Below are 17132 nucleotides of genomic sequence, written 5' to 3'. Positions count from 1 at the left end.
AGCATAGGACTTGCCGATCAGAAGGTTGGCGGTTCGAATCCCTGCAATGGGGTGAGCTCCGGTTGCTTGGTCCCTGCTCCTGCCAACCTAGCAGTTCGAAAGCACGTCAAAGTGCAAGTAGATAAATAGGTACCGCTCCTGCGGGAAGGTAAACGGCATTTCCGTGTGCTGCTCTGGTTCGCCAGAAGCAGCTTAAGTCATGCTGGCCACATGACCCGGAAGCTGTATGCCAGCTCCCTCAGCCAATAAAGCAAGATGAGCGCCGCAACCCCAGAGTCGGTCACGACTGGACCTAATGGTCAGGGGTCCCTTTACCTTTACCTTTACATACCAAGCCAACATACTTTTCTTCCTTCAGTATAACATCTCCCTGCGTTTTGTGTGGCATCTTACATTCTGAATGACACCTATCTTGAGGTTCCAGCTGCGGTTCAGGGAACCTCAAGACTAGTGTCGAATGGACCTTTTCTGGGTGGCTCCCCAACTGTGGAATGCTCTCCCCAGAGCAGCTCACCTGGCACCATCATTACCTGTCTTAAACGCCAGGCAAAAAAATTCCTTTTTACTCAGGCCTATGGCTATTAAATGAAGTGGGACGCGGGTGGCGCTGTGGGTAAAAGCCTCAGCGCCTAGGGCTTGCCGATCGAAAGGTCGGCGGTTCAAATCCCCGCGGCGGGGTGCACTCCCGTTGCTCGGTCCTAGCGTCTGCCAACCTAGCAGTTCGAAAGCACCCCCAGGTGCAAGTAGATAGGGACCGCTTACTGGCGGGAAGGTAAACGGCATTTCCGTGTGCTGCGCTGGCTCGCCAGATGCAGCTTTGTCACGCTGGCCACGTGACCTGGAAGTGTCTCCGGACAGCACTGGCCCCCGGCCTCTTGAGTGAGATGGGCGCACAACCCTAGAGTCTGTCAAGACTGCCCCGTACGGGCAGGGGTACCTTTACATTTACCTTTATGGCTATTAAATAATCCATGACCTGTGTCTCTTTTATTATTAGACTGTCTGCCAGTATGCTTTTTATTATGTGTTTATCATTGAAGTTCTGTAATGTGTTTTTATTGTTGCACACCACCCTGGGATCTTTGGATAAAGGGCAGTATATAAATTGAAATAATAAGAAAGAACACAAATAATAAATGCAGGCTCCCCCGACCTCTCTATCCAGCGACCAGGCCTCTCCCTAGACAATGCCCCTCCCCAAGCTGCCACCCTCAATAGTCCTGTTTCATGTCCCTCCTTGTGACTCCACGTAGTTGGAATATCTCCTTGAACTGTGATGATCCCTCTTGCTTGTCTGGATGGAGAAAGGTGTCTGTGTACACTACTGGTTTTTGTAAGAAACACATCCATTTCTCTGCCCACAGTGATGGACAGTGGAACGGTCTCCCTTGGAAGGTTGTGTACTCTCCTTCATTGGAAGTTTATTAAGCAGAGGTTGGATGGCCATCTGTCATGGATGCTTTAGTTGCGATTCCTGCATTGCAAGAGGTTGGACTAGGGAAACTTGGGGTCACTTCCAACTCTCCAATTCTGTGATTTGCCTCCAACTCCTCTCACCAGTGATATGCAGCCCCCTAGGGGCAAGGGAATAGGACCTTCAGGCTGAAAAAGGTTTCCCACCCTGCCTCACACTCATTAAGTGCCGTCTGAAACAAAAGAAGCTCCATTGTGCACCTATACATGTTGTTACTGTGAAGGTCTTACTTGTTTCACTAAAACTAGAGAGAGCAGCTCCCAGCTTGCTCCTCTGAACAGCTAGTTTTTAATCTCTATTATAAAGCCCTACAAGCAAATAGTACCTATAGCATTGAAAAATGGTGTGGCCCCACCTAGTGGGTGAAATTATGCATGTTACATAATTTCAAGAGAGAATTTGTGAAACTTCTCAGAACTTTCATGAGACAGATATAGGAAGGGTTTTTCTTAGTTTCATAGAATCAGTAAAGTCTCGGTCTTCATGCAGATGCTCTTGAGATCAGTGTGGTAGGCAGAATCTGAAGCAATCCAGCACATAAATTACCTGTACTTGAGTCTTGTTGATATCAATGGGACTTACCTAGGGATAACTGTGTGCAGGACTGCAGCATGGTAAAGTTATTAACACTGACGTTTTTAACTTTGACTGAATTGTGCCCCATATTTATAGAAGTCTTAATATACAACTTTTCAGCCGTGGGATCTCAATGCACTGTTTTAGTATTTATGTTCTGTTTAGATACAGCTTACCGTCCAACGGAGCAAAAAGCTTCAAATTCCAGAGGATACACTTTGAAGTAATGTTCATCTTAGAAAGTTACTTGTGCTTGTGCTCTCTTGAAATCATTTATGACTTAGGTTGGTACTGATCAACAGAATGTAAGCATAACTACATCTTCCTGGTCGTGCTTCTCTAGCTTTAAAAAGGATGACAAAAAAAAAATTGGAGTATTTGTTTAAATAGGAAAAGAACAAATATAGTGGGTTTCCCTCTAGCTACAGATCTTCAGTCTTATAAAATTGCCTGTAATAGGGTTGTCACTTAGAGAAGCCTGCAGACAGTCTATGTTCTCTTGCATAGCTTTGTACCATATTTAATTAACTTATTTTTAAAACTGATACAGAATGCCAGAAAACGAATCCAATTCTCTATCAAGAAAACTTGGCAAACTTGGGCCTCTTGGCTATAAGCACCGGTATAGGTAAGGAAACTTTGTTAGTATGATGCCAAACCTTCATACTAAGCACTCTTTTTTACATGTTTACGTTTATGATCTTATTATTATTTTAGGTATCCTTTGCTGTGTATTTTTGTTCCTTACTTCTTTCTGGAGTAGCTGTTATATTATAGGCACAGCTTAAAAATGGGCTTCCTGAGCTCATCTACACCTCTTATTATAATAGATGCAGCGTGTGGTTCCATGAAAAATAGAATATGCTTTGATCGGTTGTGCAGAATCTGTTGGGGAATCTGTGTCCCTGCAGATGATGAGACTACAGCTCTCATCATCACTGACCATGGTCTGGGGTGGTATGCCCTGTTTGGTGTAGGGACGTGGGTGGCGCTGTGGGTTAAACCACAGAGCCTAGGACTTGCCGATCAGAAGGTCGGCGGTTTGAATCCCCGCGATGGGATGAGCTCCCGTTGTTCGGTCCCTGCTCCTGCCAACCTAGCAGTTCAAAAGCACGTCAAAGTGCAAGTAGATCAATAGGTACCGCTCTGGTGGGAAGGTAAATGGAGTTTCCGTGCCCTGCTCTGGTTCTCCAGAAGCGGCTTAGTCATGCCGGCCTCATGACCTGGAAACTGGACGCCGGCTCCCTCGGCCAGTAAAGCGAGATGAGCGCCGCAACCCCAGAGTCGGTCACGACTGGACCTAATGGTCAGGGGTCCCTTTACCTAATATTTGTCTTGCAAGGCTGCAGTTTTTTAAATGTAGATTGTTTCATGATTATCTGGTTTATCATTTGCATACCTTTTTTCTTCCCAAGTCCCCCGCATAACTTGTCTATGGCCAATCAAAATCAGCGGGTTCCCCCCCAAAGCATTGGCTCTGCATAAGTGAATGGGTCAAATTGAAACTGCCTAGCAGCTTGCATGTACAGTAAACCTTCATAAATAATGAAGTCCACCACTTGTAACCAAGGCTTTAAATGACCTGGGGATTAGCAGTTCATATTTGCTGGCTAACAAGCAAATTGGCATTAAAAAAAATAAGGTATATTAAGCTAAGTTTCTGATAAGCTCTTTGCTTACACAACTGAATGTACACCACTGCAAACCCACTAAATGCACACGTGTCAAAGCAAATGTTGGGATGCTTAGGGAGAAATTTTTAAAGTTTTCTTCTTTGGCTGCCTTCTGGCATTTTGTTGGTAAAACAGAACCTGTCCCTGCAGAGCCTATTCATACGAGTCCGTCAGTAATTACTGTTTCTTTACATACAGTATAATTGCTCTTCACTCATTAAACAAATCCACCTGGATGTTTTTCAATCATTCAACTGCAGATGTTTTGGCAACTGGGAATTATTGCTGGGAAAGTGCTGTATTTTGCACCATTAATGGTTGTTCAAGAACAAAGCTTGGCAAGTCCATGAATTTTTCTTTTGTTGAAGCTGAAATAATGTTATCAGATCTTATTGTGCGACAGGAAAAACAAGAGCACATTAGCTGCGAAATGGCTCCTTGTTTTAAAACATTTTCTTAACACCATTTGCAGAACTTTTTGCTTGATATTTAAATCTTGACATTTTAGACTAACCTGTTCCCAATTTTATTATACTAACACTGGAATTTTCCAGCATGAAAGAGTTTGGATTTGGTGGATCTTGGGCCTGTTTTGTGTCTTGCAACATTGTCCAGCCATTGCAGTAATGTTTTCTGTTTTAATATTATAATTATATTTTAATTGAGGAAGCAGTTGGGAATTTTCCCCACTCCAGTGCTATATTATACATGATTTTATTGTGTTAGGATTTGTTGTTGTTGTTTTTAGTTTTTTAAAAAAGAACAGTGAGCAGGCTCTCTGTTTTCCATTATTTGTGGATTCAGTGCTATTTTAATGGGGGTACTCAAGCGCATGTAGTACCGGCACATATCCCCCCCCCCAATGTTAAATGTGGCGTTTGCTGTGCCAGCTTCATGGTGAGTACCAGCACCATGTTTTCTTTTTTAAAAATAAGCACTGGATAAGATACCATGCTGCTGCTGGATTTGGCCTAGCTTGTGTATAGCAATAAAGGAGACATTTGGTATCGCTTAATTGTTTGAATCAGCTCCTAATATTGCTTGAGAAAACAGTCTGTGCCTCTTTGTGTCAGGCTTCATGGAATCCGATCCTCCCCCCCCACAGTAGGCTGCCAATAATAGATACACAATAAGCTCTTACCAAGTCTTTTATTCAATATTCACAGAGAGAGGCTTAGAAATGCTGCCTCTAGGAGTATTGATGTTGCTCTGGGTGTGCTGGTCCCGGGGGGAGGTTACCGTGGGGCGAGGTCCAGGACCTGAGTTGAGGGTCGGCAGACAGTCCTCCACGGGAAAAGCGGGGTCCAGAGCGAGGAGCCGGGCAAGGACAGGAACTCTGGGGGAACAGGACTGGGTGCTGGCCGAAATAGCTCTTCAACGACGTTGCTCCCGCAACCTGGGACCGGGCTGACTGGCCTTTATCTTCTCTGAGGCCAGGGGCAGTCCCGGCCCCCAGGAGACCCGCCTCTCCTGGCCTTAAGGCGAGCACTCCTCCTGGGAGAAACCAGTTCCCTCCGCCTCTCTGCCCTGAGCTTCTGCAGCTCAGGAGAGGCTGGAGGGTTACTGGACCCAGGGGGAGACTCACCTTCCCCTGACAGGGCTGGGGGAGGCGCACCTGTAGGCACTGTGTCCTCAACCACCTCCGGAGCCAGAGTGGATTCACCTGGTGCCTGCTCCTGAGGATCCGGCACAGGTGCAGGCACTTCAGAATCAAGGCCCTGCCCCAGTTCAGCCAGCCCTGGAGGCGGGGACTCCTGTGCAGGCTGGGATTCCTCCAGTTCAGCCTCTGAATCGGATTCCCAGGCCATCACACTGAGTAAGCGCCACCCCCTTCTCTTCTCAGTTGTCAACAGCACCAGGCCATTTGCCTCTCTGCTCTCTGCTCTCCTGTTTTCACTGCTCACCGGGTTCTGGGAGAAGGGGGGGGTCAGGAATGCTTTCTAGTGATAATGTGTCAGCTAGCTGCTCTGGCTCTGCTTCTCCCCCCTCCTCTTCTCCCATTATCTCCCAGCTTTGCCCCTCTTCTGTCTCAGAGCCGTGACCTTCTGCAAACTGCTATTGTTAATCCATACTGTCTTCCTCTTCTCTGGAAGGTCGAGGAGTGGGGGTGGGGGGAGGCGGTTTCCACCATTCCTCCTCAGTCCAGTCCCTGACACTTTGTATGTGCATGTGGGCAGTACTCAAGGCCAAAATAGTTAGCCATCTCTGTTCTATAAGGTGAATAAGCAGTTCTGGTAGCAAATGGAAGATAGTGTGTTTTCCTGTTTACTGGAATTCTTGTTACATTTGATACTTACACTTTTCTCTCATGTTCTTTCTCTCTCTGAAGCAGCCACTTATCTGGATCAGTTTGGGCAAATGCTGAATGCACATTTTGGTACAGATAAATATTCTATTAAATTAGTTTTAAGGATTCAATGGCAGCATCCTAAATATATTTTTAAAGATGCAGGCTGTGTTGTAGGGCAGCCTTCCCCTTCCTGATACCCTCTGATACTTTAGAAGATGACAACTAACTGGGGCTGATGGAAATTGTAGTCCAAAACATATGGAGGGCAACGGATTGGGAACAGCTTCTATAGGACCACACTAAATAGCACCTTCCTTTGCTATATTCTTTTCTTCTCAGCAGATGAAGCATTTTGTGGGGGTTCTAATATAATTTCCTTTGGGGAAAATACCAACTAGCTTTGCTTCAAAACAAAACAATACTCAGCAGTACTGTGCAGCCAGTCCTATAAACATGAGGCTTGAATTAAGATCCCTGAGGTTTCTTAAAAGCCATCCATTGGTTTTCTTGGGCCAGCTGTCACTGTAAGCAGATTCATATAGGGTGATGAGCTTACAAAGAAGGAAGGAACACTTTTTAACTTTGGTATATATTTAAGGTAATAGTTAATTATACAGCTAATTTAGAAGTGGCACTTTTGGTCTCTGCAACTTGTCATTTCTGAGGGGGAAAGCTTAATCTGCTGCTGTTTTCATGTTTGCACATCTATTTACAAGAATAACTGCTTTGACCTATTTTGGTCAAGTTAAGAACATAGTATTCTAGAGACATGGTTGCACAAGAAAGATGTAATGGTGATTTAGTGCTGAGCAAGAGTGGTTCCACTGGTGTGGTGAGAATCTCTGCCAGTTCACAGGAAGCTGGTTCACACAAATGCACCAGATTAAGTAGTGGTTCACCCATGTAATCTTAGATTTTGGTAGCGGCCATGGTTTTAGAGGATTCACTTCCAGTGAGCAGATTTCAACAGCAGCTTTTGTTCTTGGGAGGGTGTCAGTCTTTTGTCAAGCTTTGGCCAAGCTCCAGTACCAGCCGCAGCTGGGGCTTCAGGATTGCCAAGGTTGGTAATCAAGTAGTGCATTGAGCAAGTGAGACAGGACTTATCAGTCCAATAAACACACAATAGAACATCAAGGGTGTTTTCATTCATAGGTATTACTGAAACCTGGTGGGATGAGACTCAAAAAGAATGGACCAAACAGGAAGGGAGGAGGAATAACATTATATATAAAGGATGTGTACACTTGTGTAGAGTTCCATGACTCGGAGCATGGAAGGCAGATTGAGAGTATGTGGATAACAAAATCAGGAAAGGGAAACAACAGGGACCTTACTGTGGGTGTCAGATTGAAGGCTTGGATGATGCCTTCCTAGAGCAGATTACCAAACATTCAAAAAGAAGAGATATGGTTGTAAGGGAAACTTCCAACTACCCTGGTATTTGTGCAGCTGGTTCATCCTGCCTAAGTGCAGAACCTTCCATTTTTCCCTATTGAAATTTGTGGGCATGATTAGGGAGGCAGGAGAGGGTGTATTATTTAATCATATCCTTCCTAACTTGCACTAGCAAGTTCCATATTCTAACAGAGTTCCAAACATCCCCCTTTTTAAATTACGCAGTGATCAGCTTGTTGCTGACTCACCTGAGTCTTACTATTAAAGATTCCTTCCTGGTAAAATCCCTTCTAATGAATCTGATTAATGTTAATATAAAAGTAGTTTACTCACAGATTCATTCAGGTTCACAGACATATCCCTGAAGGCAGGCTTCAGATGTCTTCTAAAAGTCAGGTAGTTGTTTATTTCCTTGACGTCTGATGGGAGGACATTCCACAGGGCAGGCGCCACTACCGAGAAGGCCCTCTGCCTGGTTCCCTGTAGCTTCACTTCTCACAGTGAGGGAACCGCCAGAAGGCCCTCGGAGCTGGACCCCAGTGTCTAGGCTGAACGATGGGGAGACGCTCCTTCAGATACATCTTTACCCTGCCTTGATACATAAAATATTTCAGTACACACTCTATTATATTGACCATAATTCGCTTTTACTGACTTCAATGTATTTTAAAATGAAGTGTAGATAAGAAATCTAAATTTGACTATTACTGTTATTGATCCATGAAGCCTAATCTGCCTGCTTTTCCTCTAAGGACTAGAATGCTGTTGGTGCAGGGGTGAAGGCACTGGAGACTGCCTGTGGCAGGCCCTGGTTTGAGTTGCACACCCCAACACCTGACAGGTGAGCAAGGCTCAGTAGCAGAGCACATGCCTTGCAACCTTTGGCATTTCCAGCTACTAGAAGGAGTAGTGAAAACTACCTCCTTTAAGCATCTGTTTTATGCACTTTCAGGACTTATTGCTGGGAGACGTTTTGTTACTTATCTTGTTGAGGGAAGCAAGAGTGCTTGCTAGAGATTCACTTAGTGCTTAGCTGGCCCAAACAAAGATGGAAGTTAAGGAAGTACTAAATACAGATTCGCTGTGCCACTTCAACACACACACATGCTGGAAAATGGAAGGGAATTCAGTTATACCTCAAGATTAAACTGGAAAACTTGCAGGGCAGCGGAAGGGAGGGGGTGAAGGAAGTTGTTATATTGTGAGGACAGTGGGCCACATTTCCCCTTTTAATTGTTTGAAGTACAGAAAACCTACTTGACTCATTTTGTTTCATTTTCTAGTGGGAGAACAGCTTTGCAAATGAACAAAGACATCTCTATCCAGCTTCCTCGACCTGACCAAACAGTTGAAAGAAGTCGTAGTAAAACCTATCCAAAAAGAGCGTCAAAAACACAACAGATTGGTAAGCGTTGCTGATCACAGTTCCTGTTACATTGAGATTTAAACAGAAGGGAATACTTTAGAGTCCGTTACAAAACTACAATTGATTGACTAGTTTCAGACTCCTTCCAAATTTTCCTCTTTTTTTGGTGCTGTTTGCAGTAAACAGTACCTTCAGGGGCAAATAACAGACACACAGGGGGCAATTTTCAGCAGAAAGCTTTTGATTAGATTAGATTTGCTGTATTTCTATGCCGCTTTTTATTCAATTCACTCTCAAAGCGGCTTACGAACGAAAAAAGCAACAACATAAGTGAACAAATCATATAAAATCATATAAAATAATTTGTTAAAATAATTAACAAATTATCAGTAGAACAATTGCAATCGATAAAACACTATTAATGAAACAGCAACTGAAAATAAGCTTAACATAAGAATTACAGCAACAATCGTATTATATATGATTATATATTATATGATTAACAAAACAATATTTTTTCCACGTCATTTTTATTAACTCTCAAAAAAAATTCCAAAAAAATTATCACCATATACAAAGTCCCCACCCCATAAATATTTCTTCTTGACTTCCCACCCCTCCTTTCCTGATTTTTTATTTTATTTTACTTTTTTATTAGCTGTTTTACAATACATATGTGTCAGGGAACTGCCATCGGAACTAGAGGAGGAGGCAAGGCTCCACAGCGATGCTGGAGAAGGGCCAAGCAGGGAGAGAGGCAGGTCTCCGGCTGGGGAAGAAAATCAGCGCAACACCAGGGATAGAGGGGGGCCAATGGGGGAAGCGGAGAGGAGGCTCCAGGACTCCTCGCAGGAGACCAGCGAGGAGAGCACGGGTCCTCCGCTGCCCACACCCACCCTGCGCAGAAGACTTCCGTGCAGGGAGAGTAGGCGGCGACTTGGCGTCAAAGAACTTCTTTGCTGGAAGAGGTTCAAGAAACGCCCACTGACGGATTCTGCTAGCGACTGAACAGCCACGGAGTGAATGGCTGTCCAGACAGAAAAGGTTTAACCAGGCAACCTAGCCCAGAGCGGCGGTAACTTATGCATGAGCAACCCCTAAAACCATTACAATATGTTTTCATTATCTAAACTTCACTATCATTAATTAGGTGATACTTTGATAGATGGTCTCCATACCTCCTTAAACATTTCATCTTTATGTCCTCATAGCTTGGCAGTTAATTTCACCATTTCAGTATAGTCCCATCAGTTTCATAAGCCGTTCTTCCTTTTTTGCTAATCTTTCTTCTTTCCATTTCTGTGCATATAAAGTTCTAGCTGCTGTTGTCACGTACCTAAATAAATTAGTTAGCTTTTTTGGGACTTTGGTCCCCATTATTCGAAGCAAAAAGATTTTGTTTTTTTAGGAAAGATCAGGTTAAATATCCTTTTCAGATTAACAAAACAATATTAAAGACATTAACAAAATAGCATTAAATATTAAAGACATTAAAAAAGAATTAAGCTGAGCACGATTATGTTAATACACACAGTCTACACCCCCATGACTCAAAACATTTCACTCTATTCAGTTCATTAAAATACACATAATGCTTGTTGTTAAGCCAGCACAGTCAGGTGCTGCACTGGTTGGGATCCTCAGATAGTGAGCCATTGTGGAGACAGCAGGGTTCTCAGGCCTACCTCCAGTAAGCTGGATGTTGACTCTGGGTAGCCTTCTCAGGCACTGTTGATGAGGAACTCACCCATGTCACTCTTGATAATCAGGAAGTCCATTCCCACTCGAAGTCCAAGATGAGCCTGTTCCTCCAGAGCAGCGTGACACGTCTGCACTATCTGAAGAGGCCAACCAGGAGGTCCAGCAGCGCCTCCACCACACTCAGGACCCACACGGCGTCCCGTCTACCAGCTGCGGTTCCAGTTTCTTCAGCCACACCTTGGCCAAAATGGTAGTGGAGGAAAAGTTGGCTGCTGAGGGCAGCGAGTAGGGCGGCTCGTGGAGTCCACCAGGCAGGAAGGAGAGGCTGTAATAAAGATGCTGAAGGGGAGCCTCAGCAGGATCTCTGGATGAGTTCACAGCTGGTCACTCAGAGCTGCATCTTGTCTCTGCGTCCAGCCTGCTGACCGTGGAAGGAATGAGTGGAGGGCATCAGCCGGTGGGGTAGATGCGATGTGGGGGTGGGCCGAGGAGCTGGAAAGTGTGGAAATGGGGAAGCTTCCATCTCCATGCCATTGGGCTCACACAGCTGCTGCTTCCTGGGCTTCTGCTGCTGTTTTTGCTGGTGGTTCATGTTGGGCTGCGGCGGGGAGGGAGCAATGCTTGAATCCAAGGCTGAGGCTTCACCTTCTCCTTCCTGCTCCATGTGTCCCTTGACCTCCCCAGATAGGTCCCTGATCTGAATCTGGCCCCTGCAGCTGCTTTTTCTCTAAATCAGAAGCAGCTAGGTTAAGCACATTCTTTAAACATGTGACCAACATTCATATGGAGTGTGGCTCTTAAGTTAACTGAAGCAAGAGATTCCAGCTTCAGAGTTGATGGGAGGAGAATTCAGCTGGTAGTGAGTGCTTTTGAAAACCCCATTGAAAATAAAGCATCTAGTTTAAATGCTAATAACTTCCATACATGTTTATTTAAATAGTTATATAAAGAGTAGAGAAATACCACAGTGAATTTTAAAAATAATGGGCGGGGGAACCTGGATATGAAATCTTGACAAGTTCTGCTCATGGGATTTCTCAAAAAACACCTTATTAAAGCAAGGAGTTCAGAAGAGCTGGGCAGCTGCATGGTCCAGGAATATTCCACATTATTTATGGTCTCTTTGATGTCTAGCAGAAGTTAGTGCTTCCAGCAGTAACATTATTCCACCCTCTAGGTTTGGGTGTAACCTAGGGAGAGACTATAGTTCTGCTTCTCTGAAGTTAGAAGCGATTTGCGGTGTGTATTTGTATCAGGAAGATACTCCTTTCCTTACAGATTATCACACATTTTCTGGTTTAAACAAGAGATCAGCTTCCTCTGGAAATAGCTTGTTATTTTGGGATAATATAGGGCAGCGTAACATTGACGTTATTGAGCTATCAGCTATGCTGTTTCTTGCTTCGCTTCTGCTTACAGTTCAAGCAGCATTACACTTCCTGTCTTTTTCCATGGGTATTTTTGCAAGCACAACTTTAACTAAGTGAATAATGAATAGAATAAATATAATATTTCATTGATAAGTTGAATTATTAAAGAAAGCTACCTGCTTTTGATCCACTCCGCAGATCATGTGTGTCAGGGACAAGGTAAAGTTTCAATATATTCAATGAGAAATACTACAAGTCATATTATTAAAGAAGCAATGTAACTGCTTTCTAACGGACTATACACACATTTGTAATGTTTTCCTTTATGACTAGTAGTGGTAGACTGACCAGGTATAAAAGAAGTCAAGGCTTCTGCACCTTTAATACCTGTATAAAAGAGACCTTTTCAAAAGGTGTAGTTTGTCCTCTAAGGGATTGCTTATTTTTTAATTGTTGAAAGCAAATAGTGCCCTCTTAAATCTTTTCCTGCTGCTTATTACTGGCAATATAAGTAAAGGTAAAGGTACCCCTGCCCGTACGGGGCAGTCTTGACAGACTCTAGGGTTGTGCGCTCATCTCACTCTATAGGTCGGGGGCCAGCGCTGTCCGGAGACACTTCCGGGTCACGTGGCCAGCGTGACAAGCTGCATCTGGCGAGCCAGCGCAGCACACGGAACGCCGTTTACCTTCCCGCTAGTAAGCGGTCCCTATTTATCTACTTGCACCGGGGGGTGCTTTCGAACTGCTAGGTTGGCAGGCGCTGGGACCGAGTGACGGGAGCGCACCCCGCCGCGGGGATTCGAACCGCCGACCTGACGATCGGCAAGTCCCATGGGATTATATAATAATGGCTAAACTAACCTGTTACATTAGATTTAGAGAAAAGAATCACGGTTCTAGAGAAATTCAATTTTTCTTTTTGTTTAAATGGACCAAATTTATCAATTATTCTAGTTTTATGGATTACCTCCAAGTGCTAGATATAGATTTTCAATGTTCTGATGAGAAAATTACTGGAATATTGTGTTTGTAAAGGCGTACCATTGCAGCACTCATGAAAAAGCCTGATATGGTTGACTGACCTGACGGTCACACACCAAAATGATGGTGCGAAAAGCAACCAGATAAAATCCACATGTGTGAACATACACCTCACAAATGGAGGTGGATGTGTTACACTCCAGTCAAGGAAGATGTGAACAAATTAATTTCCCAACAGAACTTTTCCTTCTGCTTAACAGAGGCGTAAAAGAGGACTCAACTCTCGCATAAGTCCAAGCTTCCCTCTCTTCCCCCAGAATTCTGCTTGGTTTTTTTACATAAAGGAGCAGTAGCATGTTGACTAACAAGCACAAGAACCCAATATATTAAAGTCCACAACTGTTTGGTTGCCTGTGAATCAAGCCTCTTATTTCTAAGGCTCCTGGTTGAGTTGTATGCAGCCTTCTCTAGATGGGGTCATGCTCCCTAAGAGCAGGTTTGTAGTTTGAGAGCCCTCCTGGAGCCACTGCTGTCACATGAGGCATGGTGGCCTTGCTGTCCAACACTGCCTTCTGCCAGCTTCAGCAGGTAAACCAACTGTGGCCCTATTTGGACAGGGATAACTTGGCTGCAGAACTCCATGCTCCGGTAACCTCAGGACTGGATTGTTGCAATCTTCTTTACTGCTGCTATTGCCACGGTTAGATTGCTGCGGGTTGTTTTTCATTGTACTGCTATAATGATAATTGGCATAGAAATTTCAATATATGCATCTGCATAGGGAATCATGTATTCAGATACACACTGCATGTGCAGCCTGCCTCTCCTGTTCAACAGCTGGGGCTCTGTGCATGAAACACTTTCAAAAATGTTACTAATCTGTTGCTACGCCATTTGGGGGAGAAGCAGGGGTCTGGCTTCAGGCTATGCCGCAACCAGCCCCCTGCCAGCTAGCTGATTGGTGGTGCTTTAATTCTTTTTAAGGGCTTCACGTGCACAGTGTTGGATTATGTGATTTGCACAAAAAATTGTATGAGCATATGTTAAACTAGTTATAAGATTACATCTTTTAGATTTTCAGGTATTGTTGTGTAATGCCCCTGATATATTTTATATTTGTGTGTTTAGTATATACTTATTTTATTAGGCCATATGACAGTAGGCTTTTATAACAGAGTGTTTTATCTGGTGTATAATGAAATGCTCAAACATTCATCTAACAACTCGATCCAATAAGCTTATTTGAAGATTTGGACATCCTAAATATAGGTTACATGTTTTATAGTGGGGTATTATCCCTTCTTAACATCCCACTAACAGAACTAGCATGATTTCCAATATGCTTTGCATTAATGTTGGGAAGGTCTATGTTAGAGTCAATAAATTGTCGTTCTTTGACCACAGTGGTTAATGTTTACAGGCAACCAAAGCTTACTCATTGCTCAGTAATGTTTCTACTATGATCAAGAATTGGAACTTCAGCACTACTTCAGAATTCCACCAAGATGGAACAGTCTAGCACTATAAAAATAAAATGAAGAAGGAATTAAAAACTAGAGTATAAAAACTCTGATCCATGCATTTGTTAGTTTGTGTTTAGCATTATGCCTGACAAAATAATCACCATTTGGCACTTCTGTTTTCTGGCACCAGGCTTTTTAATTATAAAAATAATGCACTGTCTGTCCGACTGGAAAAGCTTTGCTTTTGTATAAAACAGACATTCAGTTTATTATGATTGCTGCTTAGATTGAGTGGACCTCTTTCTGATCCAATATATGACAGATTCTGAAAATTGTGTTTTTACAGAGCTATTTGCAAACTGATGATAGTGCATTCATTTTGTTAAAAACTCCCATGAGAACATTGTCATTGGTATTTTCAATATAGTATTGGCAAACTGTCGAACTCTGGTAAAGGCACAATATGCCTCCAGCACATTTTCTTCAGCCACAGTCCAAGTGTGGTGAAATGTGCCTTATGGACGGAATCTGATTGGTGTTTCTTACACTGCTGCTTCAGCAAAGATAAAACAAAATTTAAAAAATCCTTCCAGTAGCACCATAGAGACCAACTAAGTTTGTTATTGGTATGAGCTTTCGTGTGCATGCACACTTCTTCAGATAGTCACTAAAAGTAAAGTTAGAAATTTTCATAATATCTACTTTCCCCTCATAGTTCTCAGTCCGCTTTCCCACCCTCCCTGCAGACACAATCATCTCAAAAACTAAAGATGTACTCCAACAAAAGTCTAGGTGCATAGTGTGCTGCAAAGTCCAAGAGAACCACTAAAATCATTTAGTAAAAATACATTTTTTTTCTATCTTTCAGGATCACATTGTACAAATCACACTTTAACTGGAGAAAATGAAGGAACTACAAAAATTATTGCACCCTCACCAATAAAAAGGTAGTGATATTATAATTATTATTACTTTATTTTGCCATAAAGTGAATCAGAATGTCTGAAGCAAGGTACTTGAAATTCCAATAAGCTTGTAAAGGCAGAAAGAACCAGAGGTTGGTTCTAGGCTATTAGCCTTCTTGGATTTGGAAAATCTATGTCCCAGACCCACATTAGCGAAGGACTTATTCAGTGCTCATTAGCAAATAATTAGTCTATAGTCTACTTCTGTAAACTGCATGTTTGCATTTTGATGCAAGAATGAATGAAAGTTTATTTTAAAAAGCTTGCATTTTAATGGTGCATTATAATTAAGTAGCCATGCCTCACTTTATAAACACAACCGCGGAATTTCACATAAAACAACTAAGAGTCTTGTGACACTTTAACACATTTTATCACAGTATAAGCTTTTGTGGCATATATAGACATGGATCGAAAGCAAGGAGTTAAATAGCAGCTGAACACCAAAATGCATTAGAACTTGTGCATGCAAATGACTCTTTACAGCAGTAGTATTTGGTGATGCCACCAATTGCTGCTGTTGTGAAGGGTCATTTTCCTTATATGGAAGCTCTAATTCAGGCACAGGAAACCTGCAGACATGATTAGGTCCAACAGGGGCCCTAATTTGGCCTGTGAGGCCAAGCCACACCCTGACGTTATCCGTCTGTCAGGTTACAAAACAGCAGCTGCTGTGAGGAATGATGGGAAGCCAGAGGTCATTCTGTCTGGGCCTTCTTACATCTGGATGGGAAGCTTAGACTCTGCTCTCCACCTCTAAGCATACAATAATAATTGTAGTAAATTGAAATAACTAACAATTTATTGCTACTGAATGATACCTAAAAAATCTGCTACCTGAGACAGCTTTCTCCATCTGCCTAAGGGTAGGGCCAGATGATTCCCTAGGTCACCAGACCAAGTACTGAATCAACTAATGGGGCCTGTAAGGCTGCCTAAGTGGCGCCTCAGGGATTCAGACTGCAGCTTCTTCAGTAGTCCTGCCTTGGTGGGTGAAAAAAGCAAAAAATGTATTGGAGCTTTGCTGTTGAGACTCTGACTTCAGGAGCCCTTGTCTATCATTTTCAGCTAATTTGGTTAAGAGAGTCTAACCTGGTTCCAGGTCTGATAATCACTCTCACAGAACACATTAGAAATCCTTCCCAAGTTAAATTTGTAAGCCCAATGATCAAAGCTTAATCTTTTGTTCATTGCCGAAAAGAGAACCAATTATCTATCTGTATACAGTGGTACCTCAGGTTAAGTACTTAATTCGTTCCGAAGGTCCGTTCTTAACCTGAAACTGTTCTTAACCTGAAGCACCACTTTAGCCAATGGGGCCTCCTGCTGCCACCGCGCCGCCGGAGCCGGATTTCTGTTCTTATCCTGAAGCAAAGTTCTTAACCTGAAGCACTGTTTCTGGGTTAGTGGAGTGTGTAACCTGAAGCGTGTGTAACCTGAAGCATTTGTAACCCGAGGTACCGCTGTACACTCTAAATTAAGGAGCAGAGATCACACATGAAATTCACATCCCAAGCCTTCTCTGAAAAATCTGAACCAGTTCATCCCCTTCTTAAATGTTCAGCAGGAGATAATCCTCATATCTAGAGAGCTGCTGCGATTTAGCATTACTGCTGTGAAATGTGTGTCTGCTACAAATGACAAATAGCTTAGAAATCTAATGCAAACAATTCAACATCCTGGATTAGTTCACTCTGCTTTAAAGCCATATTGGGCGTGTGCACATACACACACGCAGATACACAGTTTCCTTAGACATAACAGCATTATGCATATCAATGTTCAGGAAAAGAATCTTCATAAAAACAGACAGGCTTTTTACCAAATTCAGTTTAGTAGCAGCAGGACACAATGGGAATTATAATTTGCCTTTCTTTT

At 43.1% G+C, this 17132-nt stretch overlaps 1 protein-coding gene across 2 annotated transcripts in view; it reads left to right on the top strand.

The window, feature by feature from the left end:
- Positions 1-17132, top strand: part of EPB41L4A (erythrocyte membrane protein band 4.1 like 4A) — a 97486-nt gene that overhangs the window by 63096 nt on the left and 17258 nt on the right. For both annotated transcript variants that reach the window (XM_053408637.1, XM_053408638.1), the window contains exons 12-14: positions 2601-2678; positions 8692-8813; positions 15158-15236. In XM_053408637.1, the coding sequence (XP_053264612.1) occupies positions 2601-2678; positions 8692-8813; positions 15158-15236 (279 nt within the window). The remainder of the gene's footprint in view (positions 1-2600; positions 2679-8691; positions 8814-15157; positions 15237-17132) is intronic.

Source organism: Podarcis raffonei, chromosome 11 (genome assembly GCF_027172205.1).
Source record: "Podarcis raffonei isolate rPodRaf1 chromosome 11, rPodRaf1.pri, whole genome shotgun sequence".
NCBI lineage: Eukaryota > Metazoa > Chordata > Lepidosauria > Squamata > Lacertidae > Podarcis > Podarcis raffonei.
Note: the sequence above shows the minus strand (reverse complement) of the source record. Positions and strands in the feature narration are given on the sequence as shown.